Consider the following 27,660-nt stretch of genomic DNA (forward strand, 5'->3'; position numbering starts at 1 on the left):
CTCAGACATTAATTTGTACATGTATAGAGCTCCGTTTTAAAAATGTGTTTTTTTTAAAAAAATCCTCATTTACTATACACTCACGAGACTGTTGACTTATAGATGTTTGAGAGCCACAATTATAGCAAGGTGATGATAAAATGCAACAGATTCTGAAATCCAGTCACTCCTAAAAACAAACAATGTAATAAAAAAAACACAAAACACTATAACACCAATATTCAGAACCAGGTGGAAAACATTCTGCACACCCTTCCCACATCCATATTCAGAACAGCAGTTAACAGCCAGGGGTTACTAAAGAGGTGCACTTTGATGCACAATTGATCAAGATAAATGAGTTATAAAGAAGGCCAACCCCTGGATCTCTATAAAAGCAGAAGATTTGGTGGTTTCTCTGTTCTGGAGCACTTGGCAGTTTGGATGGGGGGACAAATTGTAAAAGAACTGTCGAAAAAAAAACTGACCAGCCGTAAATGTTGCAATGCAAAATATTAAGCTCGGCATCGTGCCCCCGGTCAGATCCATTCTCTCAGGGAATGACACAAGACCTCTGGAGGGGTGCTGTGGTGTCTGAATCCAGAAAGTTGGCACCAGGATCCTTCAAAGTTCTGTGGGTTGCAGTTGGAGCCTCCATGGATCGGAATTGTTTGCCCAGCACATACCAAGTGCACAAAACTGAACAGAGATTAGGGGAATTTGGAGGCCGGGTCAGCAGCATTGGGCTTTGTGTCTGTTAAGCCTCATGTAGTCATGCGAGGGGAATTCCGGTGCCTTTCAGGGCCAGACTTTTTTTTAAATTAATTAATTAATTTATTTTTATGTGCGCTGCATTGGCTTTTCTGTGGTATCGGACACGACAGGCTGAAGTTTGGTCAGACAGAAGTTGGTAAGTCTTGCATGCCCATGATCCTCTCACCAGTTAACTAGTCAATGATTTATAATCAATCCTATGTGGATTTTATAAAAAAAAAAAAAAAAAGTCAGAATTTGTTTAAAAATCATAAAAACCCGTACAGAAAAGATTTACTTCAAGTTATTGCTGCCAATTACGGTTCTACACGTCACTGCTGTGTGTGCATTTTCCTACCTGGTTTTTGAACATTAGTTTACCTTTTAAAAACATGGTATCCTGGAACTGCTTATGATTAGAAATGTGCTTTCCGTACTAAAATACTTTAGAGCTCCACCCATTTTGTATGAACTTGGCACAACAAAGGGATTATGTAGAGTCGAGACAACATTTAACAATCTCACCAATGTTTATTGTGCAGATGAAAATGTAAGACACTTGCAATGAGACAGAGAGAGAGGACAGCAGCAGCATCAGCGAAGGTGAAGACAGATTCACCTCGGGTTACGTGGACATGGACTACTGTAGACATCCAGAATGACTCGAGTGCATGAAAACTCAGATTTCCTGTGAGCGACCATAAACACTGGTGAAACCAAGGGAACAACTTGAAGCAAAAATATATTAAATCCTAATTTTAAGGTCGAAGTGCTTTAAGTAAAAAGTGCTTGAACAGACGTCACTACTGAATGAGAGCGAGTCATGTGACCCAGCCTCAAGAGACTTCTTACTGGTGAACTACGAGAACACAACGCCGTGCCGGAAATCTGTGCTATTAAAGCGTCATCTCCTCTGTGTTAACAGCGGAATTCGGCTCGGTTTAGGAAAAAAAATGCCTATCTGGAATATAGTAAAAGAAAAATCTGTTTTTTGTGAAGAAAATGAATACCAGTTTCACAGTGTACAAAAGTTTTAAGAAAAGAAAATTGGTGGCACGCTGCAGTGACAGTTCTGCATAGCTGAAGGAAAAACCAGTCAGGGTGGCACTGCAGCCATGGGACCTACTTTGACTTTTCAAAACCATCACTCAAACTGTAAAGGAGCTCTTTTACAAACGTCGCCCCCTTCCCCTGCAACCCCACCCCCCGCCCATCCCTTCTTATTTCAGGAAAGCAACAAGCTTTTTCTCGATGCTGTCGAAAGAGTCCACTCCCATGTAGTCTGCTTGGCCTTGTTCCCAGCGCTGTTTACGCTCGGCTGAGGAGAGGGGAGGCGGCCCGGGCAGGGCCTGAGCCTGAGTCTGCGCATGAGACTCCTCCTGTAAGGGAAAAATCAAGCAAGGAAACGTGAAAACATGCTCATCACCATGCACAGATACAGTGTACATCATTACATGAACATCAAATCAACACGTTGCTGCACGCTGTTACAGGACACATTTTTATAGGCATTGTGTTTAATAATAAAAGCCAATAAAAACTGGATTCCATTACCCATATCTGTACACTTCCTCTTCTACAAAAAAAAAAAAAAAAAAAAAAAAAGGGGGGGCCTCCGAGTGGCGCAGTGCTCGCCCCATCATCCGGGGATCGCTGGTTCGATCGCCGGGTGATGCTGTAACCCCTCACAGCCGGAGGTCTAGAGAGAACTGATTGGCCGAGCTCTCTCAAGAGGGGAGGGATGAGAGGTACTCGTGCTCCCACATAAATACGGCTCTACAAACCAATCAGGGGCGCCTGAGCTCGCCCAAGCAGAGGGCACTGTCTTCAGAGTGCGTTACTCCACCCCCAATGGTGCATGAGCGAGCAGTTCGAAAAGATGGTCAGTCACATTAGTGGGTCGGAGGAATTACGTGATAGTCTGCAGCCCTCCTGACTGAATGGTGGTAGAAGCTTAAATGTGGAAGCCCCCTAGTGATGGGGAGGAATTGAACATGACTAAATTAGAAAAAAAATAATTAGGGAAAAAAAAAAGCTGCCGTTATTGAGAAAACTACACCAGTTTTGCCACCACGGAAATGTCTTCGATAGGCAATTAAAAAAGGAAAAAAAAAAAAAAAAAGTTAATACTTTATCCGGGCATGGGAGACTGCTTTAATAAACACCATTTAAAAAAAGTAGTCAATGTAAATTTATGCATAGTTATAATTCATGCATTTGTATAGTTAAATTTTCTACAACTTTACAATTAGAGCTGCGAATCCCAAGGAAGATTGCTGATCGTTAGATTTTTGTAAATTGTGACTTTTTTCAGTAGCACCTATTAATTTAAGGTAGCTGTATTTCTTGCAGGTTTTAATTTTTTTTTTATAAACTACAAAAAAAAAAAGAAAAAAAAAGTGCAATTTGTGTTACTGATCGTTTAAAAGTTATATCCCATACAAATTACATTTTCACTTGCATCTTCTGATCCCTACTCCAGTCCAGTAGATGGGGCTGTACTCAGAGGTGGGAGGTTACAGACTACACGTACTTTATTACTTTAAGTATATATTTTATAATTGTATTTTAAAAGGATACTCTTTACGTTCATTCCACCTAAATGTACATCAGATGTCTGTCCTTTTACTCCAACACATTTCTACATGCCTGTGTTGCACAACAGTATCAGAGTAGTTTTTAATACGTTTTTCACCATCTTTCACCATCTTTTGACTAGTAATTGCAAGTTTTACAAGAGACATGCTTCCCCGCCCAAGACACGCCCAATAAACACAACAGATGTTTGCTGTCTGCAACCAGCCTCGCTCCTGATTTCAATGAAAACAGCACATTCACGATTGGGAAGGAGAGAGATGTTGAAGATTGCTTTTTACTATGAAAGAACACGGAGCCAATACAAGCTTATTAATAGTTAAGGGTGAGCACATTTGCACTTTTACTCAAGTACATAAGCAAATGGAGGTCTTTTACTTGTAGACATTTAGGGTAAATATTATTCTTGTACTCAAATACAGTGAAACCTGAGCAAGACGAGCAAAAATTGTAAATAAATTTTGACTTGGAAAACGAACATGACTTGGTTTACGAGTACTGAGGATCATGCATCACGCATGCGCCAATGATTTTTCTCTTGCGCTGCGGAATTGTGGGTAATAGTCTTCGTGCATGTCTCTCACTGGTATAATCAACATCCATGCACGCGTGTACTGTTTACTACAACACTGACCACATGTGTGCGCGTGTTATTTTTTGTTTTTTTTTTTTTTTTAAAGGTTTTTTTTTTTGCAGGTTAATTTGTTTTATTTTTACTTTATTTTGTATGAATTATTTTTATGTATTTATTTTTGGGGGCTGTGGAAAGAATAATTTGAATTTCCATAATTTCTTATTTGAAGATTTGGTTTACGAGTATTTTGGAATACGAGCCTGCTTCTGGAACGAATTATACTTGTAATCCAAGGTTGTTACTGTACAGGATTTGTGTACTTTGCCCTCCTCAGGTTTTATTGAACAACCACCCATAAACTCAAATTGTAGTCATGCCACTGTTGGGCCCTTGAACAAGGCCCTTAACTGCTCAACTGCTCAGATGTATAATGAGATAAAACGCAAGTCATTCTGGATAAGGACTTTTGATAAATGTAATAAATGTAAACTCTTGTGGACAACAGAAGAGGTTTGTTTTCTGCAAAAGCTGCACTATTCTTGGTTGAATTCGTGGTTGAATTAAAAAAAGAAAAGAAAAAAAATTGTAGCATTTTATACAAAATGCTGTTCGAGACACGCTAAACCTAATTGTAGGGCGGCAATAAATAAAAAATTAGCTTCACTGCTTTGATGTGAAAAGAATGAGATGAAATATTTGCTTTGGTGTGGAAGTGTATAAATTTTGAGCCAAGTTTAGATCTACACTAAGCTGAGAAATCCTTTAGGGATCTTTTATCTCTTTCCTTCCTAGGAGTGGACAAATCTTAAGCAAGTTACTGGGTGAACAACGTTTAGTAGAAAAAAAAAAAAAAAAAAAAAGTGGTTCAGCAGTGTCGTCCAGACAGTGACTGCTGGCATTTAAAAAACTTACCCGAACGCTGAATATAAAAGGCTGCTCAGAATGTTCCTCCTTCTTCAGCGGAAGCACACAGCTGCTGTAAAGACTCCACCAATCCAGGAGATACCCGGGGTGCGATGAGGCTTCCTGCACGTCCCCTTGCACTCTCCTCTGATTAGGGTCGTAGGCGTAGCTCCATGGCTTTGTCTTTCCAAGGAAGTGGACCACCTTAGCGTTTGCTCCATACCTGAGGGAACAGATTTGGTTAAAGTGGTCAAGAATTTAACTAGGTTTTGTAAATAAAGACTTCCCTTTCACAATAACGTTTTTCCTAAAATGAAGTACATTTTCTTATAATGGTAAGGCCTTGTTCACACGGGCATTAAGTTTTTGGATAAACGAACGTGCTCTGAACGTCCTAGACGTTTATTGTGCATTTTGTAGTGGCGCTTGATTGACTTCTACACTGGCGTTCGTTTGTCTGTCTAACGTCAGCCTGCAGCCCCAACTGTAGTTTGTGTGTTAACCTGTGGGGGCAGTGTGTTGGGAACTGGATATTAATCTAATTTGCTTGCTTCAACCCTAAACAATAAAAAAAAAAAAAAAAAAATCATAAGTTTCTCCAAAAAGTTTGTAAATTTATAAAGTCTTTAACAAAAAAACAAACAAAAAAAACAACAACTGAATTTGGCAAAGCAGGTCCCCCTTAAATATATATTCTGTTACAACCCTAATACACATGAATGAAGTAGGCAGCTGGTAATGGACCCATTCTTCTCAACTAAAATGAGGTGGTGATTCCAATTAAATGATGCCATCAACAGTTTATAGCACCACAGAAATCACCAAACTGCCAACTGCTGCATGGCAAACGTTCCTTCACCAGAGCCTTCATCGGTTTCCCAGGTTGCAATCAGTTGTATTTAAACACAAGGACAGAAATTTCCCAGTCCAAATCCATGGCATAAGGAACACAACACCCAGACCAGCCAAGGAGTCGAACCAGGCAGTGAGTCATTTGATTGGCTGTCCACGGGTGCATGTTTCCATCAGGGACAAGGTGACGGGCCTTTTAAATAGAAATTAGACTAAGCCCTTGATCCTTGAGGGCTAAAGGGCTGTCCCGCTTCCTCGAGCCCATAGAGCTGAGAGCCTTTAATTAGCCAAGCTATTCTCAGCAGACGTAGAGTCAGTGGTATACTGGTGACATCTGATATCCCCAGTATACGAATCGCGCTCGTCTCCATCCAGTCATCCAACCAAGTGCACGTGGCTCTACCTAAAACCTGATAACCCCGTCACAACGTCGTCACCGTTATTCATGTGACCCGCGTTTCTTGTAACCGTACACTCCGAGCTGGTCATGTTGATCCTCGAACTCGAGAAAAACAAAAGTTCCGGATGTTGTACTTACTGTTTAAAGGCAGGAAGGTAAGTGTAGATTGCTATGCTGCTCATGTTGTAGATAAACGGGAGGTGTTTTCTGATGTCTGCTGTAGCCCAGTCGCTGAAGTAACCATTGAGAACTCCCTGATCTCCACCTGAAGAGCAGACAAGAGTACACCGTCAATGAACAAGAGTTAATGAAAAAGTTCATTATAATTACAGGAACGAAAATGTTTAATGGCCATTTGTAAAATAGCAGTGAAAATAAAGAAAAACAGGTAAAGGCTTAGAGCAGTTGACCTTTACAGAGAGGACAGTGAGTTTCTCCACGTCAGAGAGACAATCATCTACAACAGCCTGTTGTTTTTTAAGAAACATGACCACAAAAGAAGCACAGAACATCTAGATCAGTACAGGCAGATGGCCATAGCGTGCATGTTTTCTTGGCACACATACTTGAACTGCAGCTGACTTCATCCCAAATTCATCCCTTCATGGCTATGGTTTATCCGCACTCTGACGCACACTTCCAGCATGACAATGCATCATATCACAAAAGAATGAAGTGGAGTAATACTCCTGGAATTATTCAGCTATTTGGTTTTACGAACGGCACAAGTCAGGGACTACAAGTTATACACCTTCAAAAGTTGGTTCATCTGTTTAATGCAACTGGAAAACTCCAGCAAAGACAGGCTGCTTTGAAAAAATAAAAAATAAATAAAGATCATATGGTGATACCAACCAAAACTTGGGTTGGAAATTGTTAGAGACTGAAGACTTTAAACAGATCATCAAAATGTTCGTAATTAACAGTGTGTTCAGATCAGGTTTGCCAACATGTGACCATATCGGCAGGTTCCCTCTGCTCACCAAAAGCCCATTGTTTTTATCCAAGGTCATGTTTCCATAAAGAGCTCATTCACTTCGTAGACCTGCTGTGTACCACCGGAGCTCAGCCCAGAGATAAACTCGGGTAAACTGAATAAACACTGAACTGAAGTTGCTAAACCCACTTTAAGTACAAAATCAACATGTTTAGCAAATGACATAAGGGGAAACTTTGGCATAACATCAGTTACAAAATTAGCACCTACATGATCTCTTTTTGATGCAAGCATCCTTCACCTTCAATTCCGACTGATCATAAATTATTCCTCCTCCCTCCCTCTATACCTTTGTTGCATCACCTCGCCCACATTCTGACCTTACCACCACACCATGTGACACCCACTCTTTCCATTTATAAATAGTCCCATACATTGACACTGGCATGCTGTACATGTGCTTTATAGGGAATCGGTATCTGACCCACAGTACAAGTCACACACAGACAGCTGTACATTAAAGCGTGACCTTGGAGACCATAGGTTAAACATTAAGAGCTTGTGCTGTAGAATATATTGTGCAACATTAAAGAAGTCCAACAAGTTTCAAATGGACAACTACTAAAAGACCACCAGCGAGAACATGGCAAAGGAGAAGATTAGGAAATCTATACCTGAACTAAAATTCTATTCATATTATATATATATATATATTAAAAAACAAGATTAAGAGCACTCTGGTTGTGTTCATGAACCCCATACCCTTAAAACCCTACTTCTGAACCCAGAAACTCCAAATCTATCCACGCGTACAAACCTGGTTTCCAAAGGCAAATTGCTTACATCTGCCCCAACCAAAACAAATCTAGTCAAGAACTGAGAGATCGGTGGAGCCCAACATCCACTTCTAAACCTCATTGGGCAAAGGCCATTAGAGATTTGGAGAAAGGGGGACCTTTAGGTTATGTTTTGCACTTTTTGTATTGACTGTCCCAAAGTTATTTTAATTCCTTTATACATCTTTGCATTTGAGATGATAAAATGTTCCAGTTCCTCCATGATTCTACAGGTGCTCTGAAGTGTTCACACAGTTTGTGCTGCCTGCCAATGTGGTAGGTGCAAAAAATTTAATATTGAATCAGGATATAAAATTGTGGTGCTAACAATCATAAATTGAATTGCTGTCTACATAGGCATCATGATATTGTATGGGGTTTTCACTGGTGATTCCCACCCCTACTAGCTATGTCATTGTTACCAGCCTGAAGTGACGCAGATCAGCGTTATCCTCCAGAATAAAATCCCAAACATGTATATAAAAAAATATATAATATTTTTTAGCATTGTTTGAAAAGAATGAGGTATACAAATATGACCTGGTTAGATCTAGATGGCTTGTGTAGTTATGAACGTCAACAGTCAGGTCATGACAAAAATCTGACCTGACCAAATATCAGAATTGAAGGCGACATGGCTTGTAAAGTGAAGGCAGGCTGAAAACGTGCCATTTACACCACCCCCCCTGCTCTCAAATTTCCAACCCAACATGGCACTACAAGCTTCCAGATCTCCAAAACCGGTTTACACCCGCATTGGTCTAAAAATCTACAGCTCTCCAAAAAACTGTTTCTAAATACCCAGGTTTTGAAATTGCCAGGTCCCCAAAAGACCAAAAAAAACAAAAAAAAAAAAACCCCATGCTTTGCAGCAGGTGTCAGCAATTTTAACAAGGCCATGTTGTCCATTCATATTCAACAGATATCTTATTCAAAATCATGCACAAGTCTTTGACTGCAAGATGCCAGAGACCATACCACAAGCGTAATAGCAGCTTAAGCCGAGATAATTACCCATGCGTTCCTCCTAACTAATAATTCACTCAGCGTAGTGTACCCTGCAGTTTAAAATAGGCACGCTATCAGCAGCGTGACACGGCTCAGAAATCCCCCCTGGGCACGAGCAAGTCTCAGAGTCTTCATTTTCAGAGGATGAAAAGGGCTTTGGAGGAATGCACCTTGCCAGCTGGTGCTGCTTTAAGTCTGGCAAAAGATAACAGTAAGAGTACGTGTCCATAAGCAAATAAAAAAAAATAAAAAGAACCTCCAGGTCACACCCTTATATTAGATAAAATCAACTACAAAAGTCTTCAAATTCGCACACCTGTCTTGGTTTTTGTAAGAAAATCCAAGAACATCTATAAATTTATCTGAGGCTTTATAATGTACAAAAAAAAAAAAAAAAAAAAAGATTATGTTTAAAATCTTGTTGCATTTGAAACTTTAATAAAAAAAATTTCACAGCAGGTCAAGATAATAGAGATTGTTACATAAGGTCAAATCAAGGTCAAGTCTCACATTCCAGAGACCAACCCGACTAAAAATAAAGCACTACCATCATAACGGTCCAAATGCCTTTAGACTGCCTGCGTTTTATTCCCAGGGGAACGAGGTTCAGTACCAGATGCTGCAGCAAACATCAAGCTCGTCTGAAACAGCAACCAGCAAAGCCTCGTTAAAACATCTGAAGTACGAGCTAATGATGTTTACAGGACCCGGGGTATTTAATCCCCAGTATACCAGTGTAATGGGCTTTATCATGCAGAAATCTACCAGAAATGCAAAAGTAAACCCTAATCTTAACTACATACCAGTGGAAATAATCCAACTTCAAGACTACTTGGATATGAACTGCGTCCAAGTTAAAGGCATCACTCTCCCAGAAACCCAAAGCTCAGTAACGAGACAGGATTTTTAATGTGTGTATTTTTAGATGGTTCATGACTTTATTCTCTTGATTTCAAGCAGCATTGACGAACACCACCATCAAGTGAACTAAACATTTAATCAATTGTATATCAGTAAAATGGTGACAAGATCACAGGCACCCAAGGCTCGTCCATGTCAACTCCTGCAAGGTCTAATCCAACAGAAGTATGATTCATTGGCTTCAATCACCGTAAAAACTAAATACTGGCTATGACAGAAAGTTATCAGTGCGTCACACACTGATGTGTATAGAGCTTAGCAGACAGTTTAAGGTTGTTGATATAATCTAAATTCCCTGAATTTTATTCTAAACAAACATCCACTGGATGCACGGGACAAACAAGCAAGAGCCATACCTTGCAACTTTCAGCACTTAAATGATCTTTTGCCAACATCCCAGTGCTAGATACCACTCGCATCAAATGGTCAGAGCAGTTTCAGTGGCGAAAGAGGAACCCAAGTCTTAATTGGTTATAATTCCATTTTATTTATATAGCGCTTTTAACCAATGGTCATTGTTGCAAAGCAGCTTTACAGAATGAAAAGAAAATTATGTAATGCATATGAGATTCTTTATTAATCAAATTGATATTACCTCTGAAAGCTCCCCAAGATGGCAGTAGGAAGAAACCTTGAGAGGAACCAGACTCCACAGGGAACCCATCCTCAGTTTGGTGATAATGTATAGCAGGGATTGATCTGAACTCGTACTGTGTGTTAGGAGGCTGGAAGTTGAAGAGATTAGAAATTGGAGATCACCACAAGGATGCCTCTTGTGTCTCTTTGGAATGCATCTGGTGTCTGGGGACAGTCGTTTTTCTGAGGACTTGACTTGGCTGCAGTCGCTTGATAGTTCAAGACTGGAATTTCCTACAAGTCTACCTGAGTCTCCAATAACTACCTGGACTCGATATTAACATTAACTGTTCTACTGAACACACAGTATGAATGCAGATTAATCCCCGTTATCCGTCATCACCCAATGAGGATGGGTTCCCTGATTGAGTCCGGTTTCTCTTAAGGTTTCTTCCTATTGCCATCTCAGGGAGTTTTTCCTTGCCACTATCGTCCTTGGCTTGCTCACCAGGGACGATCTGACCATTTAGATATGCAATAACATTCCATACAAACTTAAATTCTTCTGAAGTATTGAAGTTCAATATAACCATATTAACTTAAACACCTCTCTGAAATCCACATTCGTTATTGGTACAGGTACAAAAAAAAAAAACCCAAAAATGTCAATCCTGAACTATTGAGTGACTGCAGACACAAGTCCTCAGAGAACAGCAGTCCGCATCTCCCAAGGCCAGGACTGTTTTCGTGGTAAAGTGAAACCATCCCAAGTCTCACCACAGACATCCTAAGCAGACCACATGGACCTGCATGTGACGAGATCTCCAATTAGAATCAGGACACCAGGTTGAGTCAGACAGGTCCTGAGAGGGCAGAGGGGGTCACTGGGAGCCATGGTGCTATAACTAAAATGGCACACACTGATCATTCACATTTTGCCACAGTGGATCTAATAAACTTCACATTTCTCCATGAACATTAGCTCAGACTAACCAACGTGTTGCTGGCTGTGTTTGTGGAAATGTAAACTAGTTCACAAAAGCAGCAGTGTCTGAGCGGTCTCTTCCTTAAAAGGAAAACAAAATATTTAAAGCAAGTCCTGCTCATGCACTTTAAAGCTCTGAATGATTAAGCTCCCATAATGCCCAGCTCCGTGACTCAGTAAAACCCATCAGTACCCATCACTAAAACGATACAGGCCTGTTAGCTCCAGGCAGCTCAAAATCCAGACTTAAAACAAACAAGATACTTAGCCCTGTCAGCATCATACCTAATGTAACAGCAGGTCAGTGTGCACAACTGCCTGATCAGCACTCGTCTATTAACACTAGTGCTGATAGTGTTGTTAAGGCACCCTTTTAGACAAGCAAGTACATTAAATACAGCTGAACAGCAGGCTTTTTGTCTGTGCATGGCCCCTGTGCCAAGTTCCCCCGTGTGGAACACGAACACTCTGAGTCATGGATACAACCTGGGAGTCGTTGTGTTATGCAACCTTCGTTGAGGGAGGGAAAAAAAAAAAAAAAAAAAAAAAACCATCACTCATTTATTAGGCATAATGAAACAGGACAGGCGTTATTTCACCAGTCAGCTTTAGAAAAGACAAAATGTGTCTGGTCACTAAGCTTTAAACAACGTCTATCTGAGAGATTTCTGCTTGGACAGATAGCTGGAATGTAGAACGCCGTTTGAAAAGCCAGTCCACAGGGAGAATGGGTCCATTCAGAACCACCACGCCCACGCCGTGGGGAGAAGATGGGCACGAGCCAAGACTGGACATGGGCACAGAAAAAGCTGCTCTTTATTCAGCACAGTTGGGGAGTTTAACACCTTCTCTACACAAATAACAGAAGTGTGTACACGCATCAAGAGAAAGGAAGGGAGTTTAAATAAATACACGCACCACCAGAACCTATACTTCTGAGGTCATGTTTTTCACGCAGGTGTTTCTGTAACATTTGGTACAACCTGTACACGCAGCAGAATTACTCACAAAACCATATTGCATAATCTGAGATATTGCAAATCTAAGCTCAGCTGTCAGAGTAATAAATAAAAAAATTAAAATAAACCCGGAGCAAGAATCCGCAGCAATTCAAGGCGTATTTATTTCTAAGCAGAACCGTTTAAGGTTGTAATAACGAATCAAAACCTAAACCAAAGCTTCTCTCTTCCTAACACACAAATATTTAAAGACGAACGTTACTTGCCGTCGAAGCTGCCGTGCTCTGTACAGTACTCGAGGAGTTTGCCGTAGGTCTCATTAGAGGGCCGGAAGACGAACACACCGGAGTTGAAGCAGTCGGGCCATCCGGGATCCGGAGCCGCCGATAACTCCTCTCTGTCAAAAAGCTCATCGATGTTCGCAACCGCCTAAACACAACACATTACACAGTAATGATAAATAGATCAGTGGATAAACAGAATTCATTTTTTTAATAGTAAAAAAGTTTTTAAGTTACTGGATTTGAATTTTAATAACTATAGCATCAAATGCATTCAAATATTGATGAGAATATTTTTATCCCTATAATGCAGAGGAAGCACAATTAGTATTCCAGTATTATACATACAGTAGTACGAGAACACATTGTGCTTTTCAAACACCGATTATAAAACCAAGTGTCAACCTGTTGTACATCCTATAGCCGGTAGCGACATTCCACAAACATCTCACGCAACATTCATGAAATCCGTGCCAGAAACCCAACCCTCTGTTTTCCGACAGCGACGTGGCGTTCCGTCTCACCATAGTGTCTGCATCCATAAACACACATTTGGAGTAGTGTGTGAGCTTCCAGCAGTGAAGCTTAGTGAAGGTCACGCCCAGGTCTGGTCTCTGCATCATGGCCAGGTGCGCCGTGTCCCCACTGTCCATCACGTCCACCAGCCTGACCTCATCGTACAGCGTCTGAAGCACTGCCCTGAAAAAGACGAAATCGAACTGGGTCAACCTCATCACTGGAAACCTACCCTTATTTATAATGACCTTATTTACAGTTATAATCACACACACATCAGGTTTTCTAATAAATAAAGCACCGTGTTTAAACTGCGTGTAATAACTGCTCGTGTTTCTTCTCTCTGCTCATGGTGCAAGCAGGTTTGATTATACAGTACATCCAGAATCAATATAATTTGAAAAAAATTAAAAACAGAGCACTGCAATTTACTCCAGAAAACTTCTGGAATATCATGAGGATGATGGATGGCCACAAACCCTCAAGTAAAGGTGAGCCGTTTGCTTTTTTGCAAAAAGAGTGTAAATAAAAGTTACCCAACAGCAATGTGAAAAACTGGTGAAGAGCCAAAACGCATAAAAGCCGTAACTGCAAATCAGAGTTATTATTCTACCAAATACCGATTTCTTAAAATATTATTTAACCAAAGCATTAACAATGTTTTATTTGAGTTACTGAAGCTCATCCTGCATGGGTTATTTTGATGTGTTGTCACGTCACTTTCTTTAAATATACACTCTAAATAACAATAGTTACATTTTGAATTTAGGAGAAATAGTCAGTTCACAAAAAAAAAAAAAAAAAAAGAAACAGAACTGGTAATCTGACTAAAGCATGCATCTGGAGGATAAAGTAAATAAAAATTAATAAATAAAATGAGAAACTGATTATTTTGCAGTGGTTTCATTTCTTCCAGAGTGGTAAAATTAAAGTAAAAAAAAAACAAAAACACGAACACCCTTTGTTTTTTCTTTTAGCGAAAAAAACCTTAAACATTTGAACAATGACAAATTTAGCCATAGAGGATTTGTTGAAAGCTGGCCAAGTTGCAAACACTAATGAATTTTCCCCAAAAATTAATTTTTTTTCCTTTTACTGCAGCAGTAAGTGAGGAAACCTGTAGGTCTCAAAAAGCATGAGACAGGAAAAGGGTGGAGCTTCTCAGAAACGGCAGGGAGAAATTGGCTAGTTTAAACCACTCGTGCAATTGATTCCAGGTTCACGTGCCCATCGGCTCATCTCCCGTTTAATTGGACAGGGGAAAATAACTGGCAGAGCTGTGAACAATAAGTTGACGTACAAGCACACGTGGGTTGTTCGTCTTTCTGCTGCTCCCATTAAGGCGTCGCCACAGCGGACCAGCAGAACTTGGCACAGGTTTTTACGCCGGATCCACTTCCTGACACAACCCTAGGCTACTAGCATACTTTGGTAATAGGCATAAACGTTGGCAGATCTGATAATCCATTACAGATGACTGGATTTTATAGAAATATAATTCTGAGCGGGGACAAATAACCATCACACGAACATCAAACGCATGTGAAATGGCTTGGAAGTCCTGATTTGATTGCATACTCCATGCTGACATTAAACAACTCCTCCACTCACACACGCATGCCTTGATATGTCCTAATGCTTATTCACTTTCCTTTTCACACCCACTTCCTGCATGTTTACTGTAACAGTGTGCGAGATAGCGTTTTTGAAACCCGGAACAGATGTACTGGACGTGTTTGAGCCAAAATCGAGACGGTGGAGGTGGAGAGAGCCAAAGTGGCACATCCTAAACACAAGGCACAATTTTGGGAGGAGACCAATTTGCAGATGGATGCATAGGTACAACACAACCTATTATTTAAAATTAAACTTATCGGAAAAAATGCAGGTTTGCAATAGTTTTTTTTTTTTATGAATTAATTTTTTTAAGAGATCGCTGCAAACGACCATCAACATTTTTTACTTTTCTGTAAATTATAAATGTTTTCAATTAAAAACATTGAGACATGTGGTGCTTAATTTGTGCTAGGGATGTAGTCCATGTTAAAATTTCACTTTAAGTAAATTCCTAGAGTAAAAGGTGATCTGCGTGTTGGTAAACTGACTGTAATGAAGGCTCTGTAATCCTCAGATCAACATTATCAGGAGAAAGGCTTAGGCGGGGTTTAAGGTGCATTAGATTATTACGTAACCCTGTTAGAGATCAGTCGTTGTGAAGGTTAAGTAAAGATGAACAAGGTTACAACGTTGGCAAGCCCCACATTGCAACATCCTTTTTCTGTTCTTGTCAAACCCAAGCCAACCATAATTCAAAGGGATGCCAATTATGAAAATTACACAGGATGTTACACAGGAATCAGATCTGCAACGGAAAAATGACAAATAAAATTCAACGTAAGCGACTGAATGGAGCAACTAATTGAAAATGAAACACCAACTGCACTGAAAGCTGGAACAGAAACTCCTGACTCAGCGCTGTAGCAGAACCGGCTCTCGGGTCGGAATACTACTGCGGACTAAAAGGAGACGCCAGATACGTACCAGAACTGGCCCTCACATTCACTACGGTTGGCCCTGTCTCAATACTCTCCAACGCCCCGCCTTAAAGAACTCACTGACATCAAGAGTGGGTTTATTAATTACTCACCCATTCGAGGTGGCTTGCTATACAAAATCCCTTGATTTGGCAAACAATCAAGAATCAACAAATGAGCCACTGCAACCTCGCACCTATTATATATATATATATATATATATATATATACAGTGGTGTGAAAAACTATTTGCCCCCTTCCTGATTTCTTATTCTTTTGCATGTTTGTCACACTTAAATGTTTCTGCTCATCAAAAACCGTTAACTATTAGTCAAAGATAACATAATTGAACACAAAATGCAGTTTTTAAATGAAGATTATGTTATTAAGGGAGAAAAAAAACTCCAAATCTACATGGCCCTGTGTGAAAAAGTAATTGCCCCCCCTTGTTAAAAAATAACTTAACTGTGGTTTATCACAGTTAAAAGTTCAATTTCTGTAGTCACCCCCAGGCCTGATTACTGCCACACCTGTTTCAATCAAAAAATCACTTAAATAGGAGCTACCTGACACAGAGAAGTAGACCAAAAGCACCTCAAAAGCTAGACATTATGCCAAGATCCAAAGAAATTCAGAAAAAAATGAGAACAAAAGTAATTGAGATCTATCAGGCTGGTAAAGGTTATAAAGCCATTTCCAAAGCCTTGGGACTCCAGCGAACCACAGCGAGAGCCATTATCCACAAATGGCAAAAACATGGAACAGTGGTGAACTTTCCCAGGAGTGGCCGGCCGACCAAAATTACCCCAAGAGCGCAGAGACAACTCATCCGAGAGGCCACAAAAGACCCCAGGACAACATCTAAAGAACTGCAGGCCTCACTTGCCTCAATTAAGGTCAGTGTTCACGACTCCACCATAAGAAAGAGACTGGGCAAAAACGGCCTGCATGGCAGATTTCCAAGGCGCAAACCACTTTTAAGCAAAAAGAACATCAAGGCTCGTCTCAATTTTGCTAAAAAACATCTCAATGATTGCCAAGACTTTTGGGAAAATACCTTGTGGACCGACGAGACAAAAGTTGAACTTTTTGGAAGGTGCGTGTCCTGTTACATCTGGCGTAAAAGTAACACAGCATTTCAGAAAAAGAACACCTTACCAACAGTAAAATATGGGGGTGGTAGTGTGATGGTCTGGGGTTGTTTTGCTGCTTCAGGACCTGGATGGCTTGCTGTGATAGATGGAACCATGAATTCTACTGTCTACCAAAAAATCCTAAAGGAGAATGTCCGGCCATCTGTTCGTCAACTCAAGCTGAAGCGATCTTGGGTGCTGCAGCAGGACAATGACCCAAAACACACCAGCAAATCCACCTCTGAATGGCTGAAGAAAAACAAAATGAAGACTTTGGAGTGGCCCAGTCAAAGTCCTGACCTGAATCCTATTGAGATGTTGTGACATGACCTTAAAAAGGCGGTTCATGCTAGAAAACTCTCAAATAAAGCTGAATTACAACAATTCTGCAAAGATGAGTGGGCCAAAATTCCTCCAGAGCTCTGTAAAAGACTCGTTGCAAGTTATCGCAAACACTTGATTGCAGTTATTGCTGCTAAGGGTGGCCCAACCAGTTATTAGGTTCAGGGGGCAATTACTTTTTCACACAGGGCCATGCAAGTTTGGATTTTTTTTCTCCCTAAATAATAAAAACCATCATTTAAAAACTGCATTTTGTGTTTACTTGTGTTATCTTTGACTAATAGTTAAATGTGTTTGATGATCAGAAACATTTAAGTGTGACAAACATGCAAAAGAATAAGAAATCAGGAAGGGGGCAAATAGTTTTTCACACCACTGTATATATATATATATATATATATATATATATATATATTAAAATTACTCTATTCATTTAAGCTGACTCCATGCACAGGTCAACTTTGGCACATTTGCACATCTAGTGTTAAATGAAAAACACACATGAATGTTGACCTGTATTGTTTCATGTTCAGGTTTTTTTTTTTTTATTGACAATTTTTTTTTTTAAATTAACACCTTGAACTGATCCGACTATAATTATGACCTAGTTGAAGGTTTTATAACCAACTTTAGCATCTGAACTCGTAGGATTTGGGCCAGGTGTAAAAAGTGCGTAAAGCTTTTAGCTCCTCATCTTTACACACAATAAAGCAGAGCCAAATGGGGTAAAATTAGGTGATATGCAAGCGAAATATTCTGGCACTGTAGCTACAGTAACTTTTGCCATCAACCATATTTTGTAAATAAATAACCATTCATATTTAATGAATTTATTTATTTATTTATTATACTGCTCATCACGTACAGGGTCACGACACCTATTCCAGGGGATTTTGGGCACCTTGCCTCGTGCACAATCTCATGTAGTTGGGAAACGCCAACCTGCATGTCTTTGGACTGTAGGAGGAAACCAAAGTTCCCAGAGGAACCCCACCAAGCACAGGGAGAACATGCAAACTATGCACAGACCCGAGGCGGAAATCGAACCCACTATCCTGGAGGTGCGAGGCCACAGTGCCAACCATGACACCAATGTGCCACCCAACCATACTCCGTTAAATGGAATTTCCTTTAAATTGTTCAACTCTAGATTACATGTTCAGTCTTGAAACACTAATTTTGCAACAGTTACTCAATCACCAAACATCAGACAGGCAGTTGTGTTACTCTAAAACTCAGCAGTGATGCCTAATCACACAAAATGCTCATGATGCAGTACTTTCTGTTATCATCTCCTAGCAAACCTTCTTCACTCCCCCAGGACTATACTGGTATTCCTACACCAGTGTAACGTGGTAGTGCCGACACCATATGCAGAAGGCATTGGCAAGGACACCATTCTATTTTTATCACTATGAATCAAAGTCCGTCACTAGTCTACACTGCAGTGCAATAAACACACATGGGAACCAAAAACTTGAGGCACCATTTGCCCAACACAACTCTACACATGCAGTAAATGCATCCAGAACAAAAACTGGTTGTATTTAAACTTTGAAAAATCAGCTTGTATCACAACATGCTAAAGAATATTCCACACAGTTGGTGGCAACATTATAGTTTAGTACAGCTCAGTACTTTTCCCCTTATAGTCTTACTAAATCAGGATTCTATACAAAGCCTCATGAATATCACTTCTTCCACATGTGAACCATATCAAGCAGCCATCAGTGTATTACACAACACCCATCTGGAGTAATGCTTATTTGGTTGAATGGTGAGTTGCGTCACTTTTCACAACTATACATGATGAATCATTGGTCAACAGGGTCCCTGTATCCATTTATATGAAAAAAAGAGAAAAACTAAACAGGAAACAGGATGTTACCCAAGCAGACCAAACCAATCCTCCACCTTCATGTCAAAATCAGGTTTAAACACAATATGTTAAGGCTAAAGACCACCACTTTTGGGTATAATAACTTACTGATGCGATAAACCATGAAACATCTACAGGATAAGCTTTATTCATTGTGATGCCCATTTTCTGAATTTGATACACAACCCAGACTTTTTGCTTTGTAACTTGGCCTGCCAATCAGATTTAATCTGAAAATACGAAGCGGGAACAGCTTTCCCATTCCGTGGAATCATCTCTTAACACAATTCCAACCCAGTGACTGAGGCGTACCTGGACAGTTCTGACACGTGGGGTCCGATGAGCGCCACCAGCTTCTTGGAAGTGTTATGGTTCCTCAAGGACTTCCCGAGCACCACCGCTCCTTTAGCGTAATTATCATTTGTGGCCAAGGTGACGAATGCCTGGTCTGGAAAACAGAAGGTTTGAACACAGTATATTTAAACAGCACTTTCATAAACAGATCACTTGTTGGAGTTAAAGCCTTGTCTTGTATGTTAACATATTGCAATTTATTTAATGAAATAGGACAGTGTGAATGTTTTTCCATGACTAAAGGCAGTGCAAACGTGCCAGTTTCCCATACGCAATATCACGTCACGCTGGGGACTTAGCAAAAGGCTCACTTGTGTTTAATACAGAGCTTTGTAATAGCTGTAGGGAAGAAAATCATTACCTAGTGTAATAAGGCAACACTCCGTTCCACCTTTCAGAAGGTTATTGCTAAAACTATTATTAGACTCTAAATACACGAGGATCTCCTGAAAAGCCTCAGGAACACAAAGTATCTAGTGTACATTTTTAACTCTATTAAAAGAATAGTGGATTCCTAGACGGGTTATGAGCCTTTATTCTCATCAGGGTCACGATAGGTGCAGAGTTTCTCTCAGGGTCATGTGACAAGGGAATATTCTGAATGGGACGGCAAATTTAGCAAAGGGAATTGCATATTCTATATAAAACGGTAAAATTGTTTACCATTCATTCATAAGAAGCATACCGTCAGCTTTTCCTCCACACCTCCTATACAGTACACCTCAAATATCTTTACAGCATGAATAATGCATTAGTCCTCCCCTACATTGTGCATCAACAGAAACTGAACACCACTCGGAGGACGCCTCTAACTACAGCAGTAATACAGACAGTACCGGCACGAGCAGATCAAGATTAGGAGTGATGCCGGGGGTTTCATACTGTGACCGTGTTCACTTCCAATCTCGCACTCCAACACTAAAGCTCGGTTTAGATAACGCGATTTCAGTGTTTAGGATTACTTGTCTCACTGTATTTTATGCTCCGTTTCAAATTATATGATAATTGCCTAAGGCGTCAAGACTAGTTATCGAGCCAATCAAAACTCTTAAAGTGAGCTTCAGTTAATATACCGTTTCGTTTCATTTTTATTTCACCTTCACCACTACTGCTATACTACCTGCAGGCGTATCGGGGGTTTCACTTAATTCTACAGCAGCACACTATTTTTGCCTTCTAGATAAGAAATCAGAAACCTGCAATATACCGTACAACACACAGCATTATTTTGGACTGTTACAAAGCACAGATATTGAAAATTCTGACGTAAAATCCATTTGGATTACGATTATGTAGGACATCCAACTTGAATTATCCATTACTATAGAAATGCCAACATTATAAATTGGATAAAATCTTGCAACATCCACAATTCAACAGCATAGTTAAAAAATAAACAAATATAATAAATAAAAAGACCCCTACATGTACTTCATTAACATATGACCATGACTCCAATATCCAATGCAGGCAATGCGTGTCGCACCAAAAGGGCCCAAAGGCTCTTGAACAGTGTTTCCATGGTGTGTTGGGCGTCAGCAGGAGAAGCTTTCACTACAATAGACCAGTGTATGTCAATATGGAAAGCAACAAGACACAGACGAGTGATTTCACCGCTACAGTAAGCGAGTAAGACCAAGTGATTTGACATCCTATACTCAACTGCTGAAGGTCTTGCCAAAGAATTACAAACTAGAGTGAAATTGTTTAAAAAGTTCTCTATTAAAAAGTTTCCAACATCACACAGGGAAATTTGATTCGTTAATTAACTGCAATAAAGCGCTCATGTACATCTTTAGTGTTAGGAGATCTGACTGATGTGCACTGTGTAATCCACTTAACTGAGGAATAAACAGATCAAAGGATTAGTTACGAATCTTTTTTAATCAGATTATTTTCAGGAAGAACTTTAGGTGTTATGGGGGGGGAGAACCCCCCCGAAACATTATACTCTGAAAATTGGAGTTACTTCAAGAAAGAAAAAAGGTATTAGCAGGAGTGGAATAGAGAAAATGTGTCACTACCGAGTGTTTCTAGTTATTAGTCCTTTTTGGAGGTTGCCTCAAGATAAATTAATTACAGTAAATACATCAATTTATGATTTTTTTTTTTTTTTTTTTTATCAGACACTTCTATTGTATCATAACTAAGCAATATCTCACTTGCAGTCGTAGATTATCACAGCCAGGCTGATATTCAGTATAACAGCACTTCCACTCACGTGATAATGCTTTTATACAACAGTTCAACAAATGCCATTTATCAACAGATTAGGATAGTTTATTTTACTAGTTATTTTGCTCCAAGACACGTCTGCCAATCGAGAAAGGACCGGACATTGAACTGGAAACCAAAATTTAGTTTAACAGGGATGAAGGAGAGTTTTAAATTCTTACTGGTATTATGCAGCCAAAAGATGAGGAGAATAAACCGTTGAGAGGTTGTGCGCAGTCCTGCAACTCCCCTGTTTCTCTATTCTCTATGTCTATTGTTATGTTTTATAATTGCCTGAGCCAACTAATTGGTCTGGGGTGGAATCCTAAATAGTGTAAAATAGAAAGCTAGTGCACCATGTCAGGTGTAGTATCCCTTGTTCCAGACATCAAGTAGTGCCCTTGATCAGAAGGTAATGATTAGAGGACCTGTGACGCGGAGTGATGCGTATAGTTAGACATCTCAGTGTTATGCTCTATAGCAGCACTTACGGAACGCCTGATCCAATCACATTACTCGGTTGGAACCATTTGTTGAACAATATCTGAAGTCATAGAATTCCCGAGACCACTTCGAACACTAAGACGTGTGAACCCAAACTGACTGATAATGGTACTGTATACTAAATCAAATTCACAATAGCTACATTTTGACTACTTTGATTTTAGAAAACCAAAAATTTGATGTTTTCCCTAAATTAAGGCTCAATTCCAATACTGTAGTTAGGGAGGGAACATAACATGATTTCCCCATCCGGGTCTGGGTGTTGTGCTTGTGGAATCCTTCAACCCTGCACAGTAAATAGGGATTGTTAGCAGTTTAGCTTATTACTAGCTTAAGAGAATTAGGGCTGCAACAACTAATCGATAAAATCGATAATTATCGATAATGAAATTCGTTGTCAACGAATGCCGTTATCGATTAGTTGAGCTGCTCACGTCACTGAGGCGCGCGACCACAAGATGCACAAATACACAGATACACAGCCGCACGCGCAATGGAGGTTACAGGAGCGCCGGCAGGAAAAAGCGCGCGCCCCGAGTCCTCCAAGGTATGGGAGTGATTTACATTAAACGCCTCTAAGAAGACGGTAACCTGCACGCTATGCAAGACCAAGCTTTCATGGCATGTCATGCACGAACACTTAAAAAGAAAACGTGTTGGTGTTACGGATGGCGAAACGTCAGCAGGGTCAGTAAAAACTGTATCTCTTCATCGTGTAAAAGTTGAAGTGCTTTTAGTTTAAACTGTTTGCTAACTTCGGGACAGTCGCGCTAGATCTGTTCACGTGCTACTCGCGAGCATCACATTGCGCAATCACCTCACGAGCAATAGTGATAAGTTAAATGGCGCCATTTTAGATTAGCTTAATTTAAACGGTGCGAATAACAGTAGAATATTACATTTACTGATTGTTGTAGTTTTCAGCGAATGCAAATAACAGTATATTTGTGACTATTAGCTTTTTGCTTTTCTACAGTTTTTTTATAGTCCACTACAAAGTTAACTTGTAATTTACTGTGGTTTTACTTATGCATACATCATTTTATTATACAAAATTACATTACTTTAGCTGTTTATATCTTATCAACTGAATATAGCGCATTTTAAACTATATACACTCAACAAAAATATAAACGCAACACCTTTGTTTCTGCTCCAATTTTTCATGAGATGGACTTAAAGATCTAAAATTCCAGGGTGGCCTTTTATTGTGGGCAGTATAAGGTACACCTGTGCACTACTCATGATGTCAGATCAGCATCTTGATGTGGCACACCTGTGAGGTGGGATGGATTATCTCAGCAAAGCATAAGTGCTCACTATCACACATTTAGACTGATTTGTGAACAATGTTTGAGAGAAATGGTAATATTGTGTATCTGGAATGAATTTTAGATCTTTAAGTCCATCTCATGAAAAATCGGAGCAAAAACAAAGGTGTTGCGTTTATATTTTTGTTGAGTATATATATATATATATATATATATATATATATATATATATATATATATATACACACAATATATACACATATATTATATACTACATAATATATATTATATACTATATACACATATATTATATACTACATTTCATTTAAGGTTTAAAATGTCAAAATTAAAGATTATTAAACTCTTTATGTGGCTTTTGCATTTTAAAAAGTTTATTTTTATACATAAAACCCTGATTTTTTTTTTTAATAGTTATAAGCGAAATGTCAAATTAAAGAAGCGGTTAGGTTTTATCCGATTAATCAAAAACATAATCGCCCAACTAATCGATTATCAAAATAATCGTTAGTTGCAGCCCTAAAGAGAATACACAGTGCAGTTAGCATCAATCAAAACTAAAAAGGGGAATAAACCCAGAAGCTATAAAATCATCTGAAAGAGCAAACTTGGAAAAATAATCAAAATACTTTTATAGTAAGCACACTTTTAAAGTGGCTAGTTCAAACTTTAAGATACTGCATTTTAAAATTTTTAGTACAATTCCTGAGGAGAAACAATGCAATTTTTTTATATGTTTATATATGACTTTAGAAATGTACTTAATTACTCAGATTATTTTTATTTCTGATCACCTATTCAGCATGACAGAAGAATAATCTGGACCACTGAGGAAATAATGTTCACACAAAACACACCTAATAACTGTCCTGCATTAGACAAATGAGTTTCAGATGAAATTCCCACCACACACACCCTTCATTAAGTAACTTTTTATACCTACGCACTGTATATGCATGCACTTACCAGACAGGTCAGACCTACACAAAGAGAAAGTATCAGACACGTACAATGAGAAATTATTACATGAATGATCTCCCAATTTTCACTACAGCAATAACATGGAGATGGCAGCATGTGGATGCGTGGGCCAAGACTTTTGTGAGGAATGTTCAATTATGACTTTTTTAAATTGAGGGGAGAGAAAAGAAAGAAGGGGGAAAAAATTGTGCTTTATTAAACTTTATGAAGTTTATTCCAGTGTGAAATTTTCTATAATATAAATAGAAAAATCTAGTTATTAATGCCTTTGTTCTGTTATTGTTTCTATAGCAATGTCTAACTCAAAGCAATTTCTGTGGTGAACAATCTGCATCATCTAACAAACACCAATTAAAGGAAAACAAAACTTCTAAAAAGGTATTTAAAAATTAAGATCAAGTTAAGTAACTCCACATCTTTAAAGATGCACCAATTTACAGACATTGTTTCCATAATGGTAAAAGTCTTCAAATTGTAGTTTACGTTCTGTGGTTTCTCTTGACAAAAAAATAAATAAATACTTGAATAAATACAGTTTCCCCATTTTATTTATTCTTGAATAAATAAAATGGGGAAACTGCTAAAGTGACCACTTACCGCAGTTTTAACACAAGTGGAAACGACACGCGAATGACCTGCTTCAAGGATGTTTCACAATAGCTAACTATACGGATTTATTAAAAAACTAAAGAAAAACATTCTTTTTGCAATACTTGACAAACCGGTGTGGTAAAGACATAAAACACTTTAAGGTGCCAAAACACACTTAAGACAAATTTTGCACGTGAATATAAAAAAAAGGTGGCTTTGTATCATTAAATTCTTTGTAATGAGCAAAATTTGAAATGTTATTAGACAGTAGGGTTAATAAGCACAGCTATTCAACTACTAAGAGGACAGCCATGCAAGCACAAACGTCCTTGACAAATTTTGCTGAGTAAAAATATTATTTTTCGTTTGATTTTATTTGATGTTAAATGTTAAACTATTGTATTTAAAGTTAGTTTAAAGTTAGTTAAGTCTTTAAATGCTGCGCTTGTTTTTAAATTGAGAAAACTCATGGTATAAGGAACGGATCATTAAACTTAAGCTTTAAAGTTGTAACAAAATCAGAAAAAAATTTAACATTGAATCAGGATACAGTACATCCCCTACATACCAACATTCAAGCTTCAGATCTTTGAAGATACAAACATATGATCAAGCGTGTTGAACTACATGTCCTACATATATTGTCACGTGCGTTCAGCTCAGAATGTCTGGAAGCAAACGTAAAAGCGGCGGTGATGAAGCTGGTACTGCTAAGAAGGACCAAACAATAACAGTGGTGACAAAAGTAAAAATAATTGAGAATAAAGTGAGGTAAAAAAAAGAAGGCAGACACTGGTTGTTCTTTTAAATATGAACGGTTCAACCATCTGCACGAGTCTAAAAAAACTCTGTACTGTAATATACTGTGTATAGCCAATTGGGATAGTATGAAAGCTGGCTGGACTTACGAACAACATGGACATACAAACAAGCCTTTTGAACGGAACTCGTTCGTATGTTGGGGACTTACTGTATTTATAAAACCGGGATATTTATAAAATTGCAATTTTAATTGAATCGGCACCAGGTATCATGATATCGTATTGAGAGGTGACTGCTGAGTCCCCAATACCTAATGTTAAGTCATTAGAACATTTAGAGGTGGCATAATCTGATGAAAATGCTACCAGAACATAAAATGAATGAAACAATCCTTGAGCTTGTCAATCAAAAACAGGTAGGACGGATTGACAGAACACCTGGCTGGAAGTTAGCGTCCCTAATCACGTGACCCCCCTTTTTCTCCCAAGGTCATGACTTTTTACAAAAATGTTAAAGTATATATAATAACACCACCACCACCAACAAAATAGGCATCTCGCTTAAACCGTTTAAGGTTAAGCCTACGTGCAGAAGGACGTGTCCATAACCGGAAATCGTCACTTCCGTATTTCGCACGGATGCTACATGATGCAATTACTGAAAACTTGCACTCGGGAGCACGACCCGACCTAAGCGCACTAGTGTTGGCATTCGGGACAAAACCCCGCACAGAATAAAGCGCGACAAGAGTTAAAGCAAGCGGAAATAATACCGAAATAACACCGAGAGAAAACCAACGCGCAAACACGCATGCGCATAACGCGTCTCAGACACTGCAACACTCTCACACTGCTCGAGTTACACGGTGTATACCCGCTGTATATCGCTCCTCTCGGACCTACCTGCCATGTCTGTGTTCCTCCACACTGCTCACATGCACGCGCGCGCACACACACACCGGGAAGTCGCCGCGAGCGCACACACGCATTTATACACCCGCACGCGCTGGCCTGTTATACCGCCCCCCCCCCCCCCCCCCCCCCCGGGTGTCACGTGACCTGCTCGTGTCCTTCCTCTCGCGCACGCCCACTCTCCCTGTCCTGTGTACTAGCTTTATGCACTAAAGCGTTTTATAGCATACATAAATATGAATATAAATGAAAGGTTTTTATAGCACGACGCGTCGCGTTTGGTTCAGACACCGGATCACACAATCTGCAGGAGTGTGTGTGTGTGCTTCAAGCCTGATGCAGTGAACAAGCAGTGCAAGAGTGTGAGCACCAATTAGCATCATGTGTTATCATTGGGGGGGGGGTCATTAATTAATGTCACGGGTAGTTTATACGTCTTCACATGTACAGCAGGACAATAACATTTAAATCAGCAATATTATAAGAGGCAGCATGATGTTTAAAACGGAAACAGAAAGCAGCAAGGCCAAGGATCACACCCTGTCAGGGGTTAGAATAAATAGATAAATAAATAAATAAATAAATAAAAACGTGTGTGTGTGTAAAGTATATATAATGCTCATATTTTATTTCAGAATAATGTTAATTTACTTAGTAATATCAGACAGTTGCAGGTAGTTATTATTATTATTATTATTATTATTATTATTTTTTTTTTTTTTATCATTATTATATAATGATAATATATACTGCTTACCCTGTTGCAGGAGGCGTGAAGACTATCCCAAAGGACTCAATGCCACAATGATGTGTACACCCAGCCCACTGCAGGACACACACACACAATATTATTATTATTATTGTTGACATTTTAAAATGCATTTTTAAGATATTAATTATCTGGATTTCTACAGGTGTTTATATTTTAAAAAAGTTATAAGTAAATGTTATAATATTACAAAATTTTACTTTTCTTTTGTAACCTAATTCAAAAAGTAATTGTTTTTTTTACAGTATTCATTGGAGATCATAAATCCTGTAGCTCAAGATATTTTAATATTTCCTAAAATCATTCAAAAAACTATTTTCAA

The 27,660-nt window shown here is 39.1% G+C and overlaps 1 protein-coding gene across 1 annotated transcript; it reads right to left on the minus strand.

The window, feature by feature from the left end:
• Positions 1–1,243: 1,243 nt before the first annotated feature.
• Positions 1,244–26,687, minus strand: gyg1b (glycogenin 1b). The gene is made up of 7 exons (XM_053495021.1): positions 26,561–26,687; positions 19,276–19,411; positions 13,084–13,258; positions 12,545–12,707; positions 6,195–6,321; positions 4,814–5,027; positions 1,244–2,111 (listed from the first exon to the last, which is right to left on the minus strand). The coding sequence occupies exons 1-7, from the start codon at positions 26,565–26,567 to the stop codon at positions 1,953–1,955; spliced, it is 981 nt and encodes a 326-aa protein (XP_053350996.1). The 5' UTR covers positions 26,568–26,687; the 3' UTR covers positions 1,244–1,952.
• Between the last annotated feature and the right edge of the window lie 973 nt (positions 26,688–27,660).

This window comes from Clarias gariepinus, chromosome 4, assembly GCF_024256425.1.
Source record: "Clarias gariepinus isolate MV-2021 ecotype Netherlands chromosome 4, CGAR_prim_01v2, whole genome shotgun sequence".
NCBI lineage: Eukaryota > Metazoa > Chordata > Actinopteri > Siluriformes > Clariidae > Clarias > Clarias gariepinus.

Coding starts and splice junctions, on each gene's coding strand:
- gyg1b (XM_053495021.1), bottom strand. Junction 6,322..12,544: donor AGAGCACGGCAGCTTCGACG/GCAAGTAACGTT, acceptor TCTGCTCTTCAG/GTGGAGATCAGGGAGTTCTC. Junction 5,028..6,194: donor TACCTTCCTGCCTTTAAACA/GTAAGTACAACA, acceptor CTGTTCCCTCAG/GTATGGAGCAAACGCTAAGG.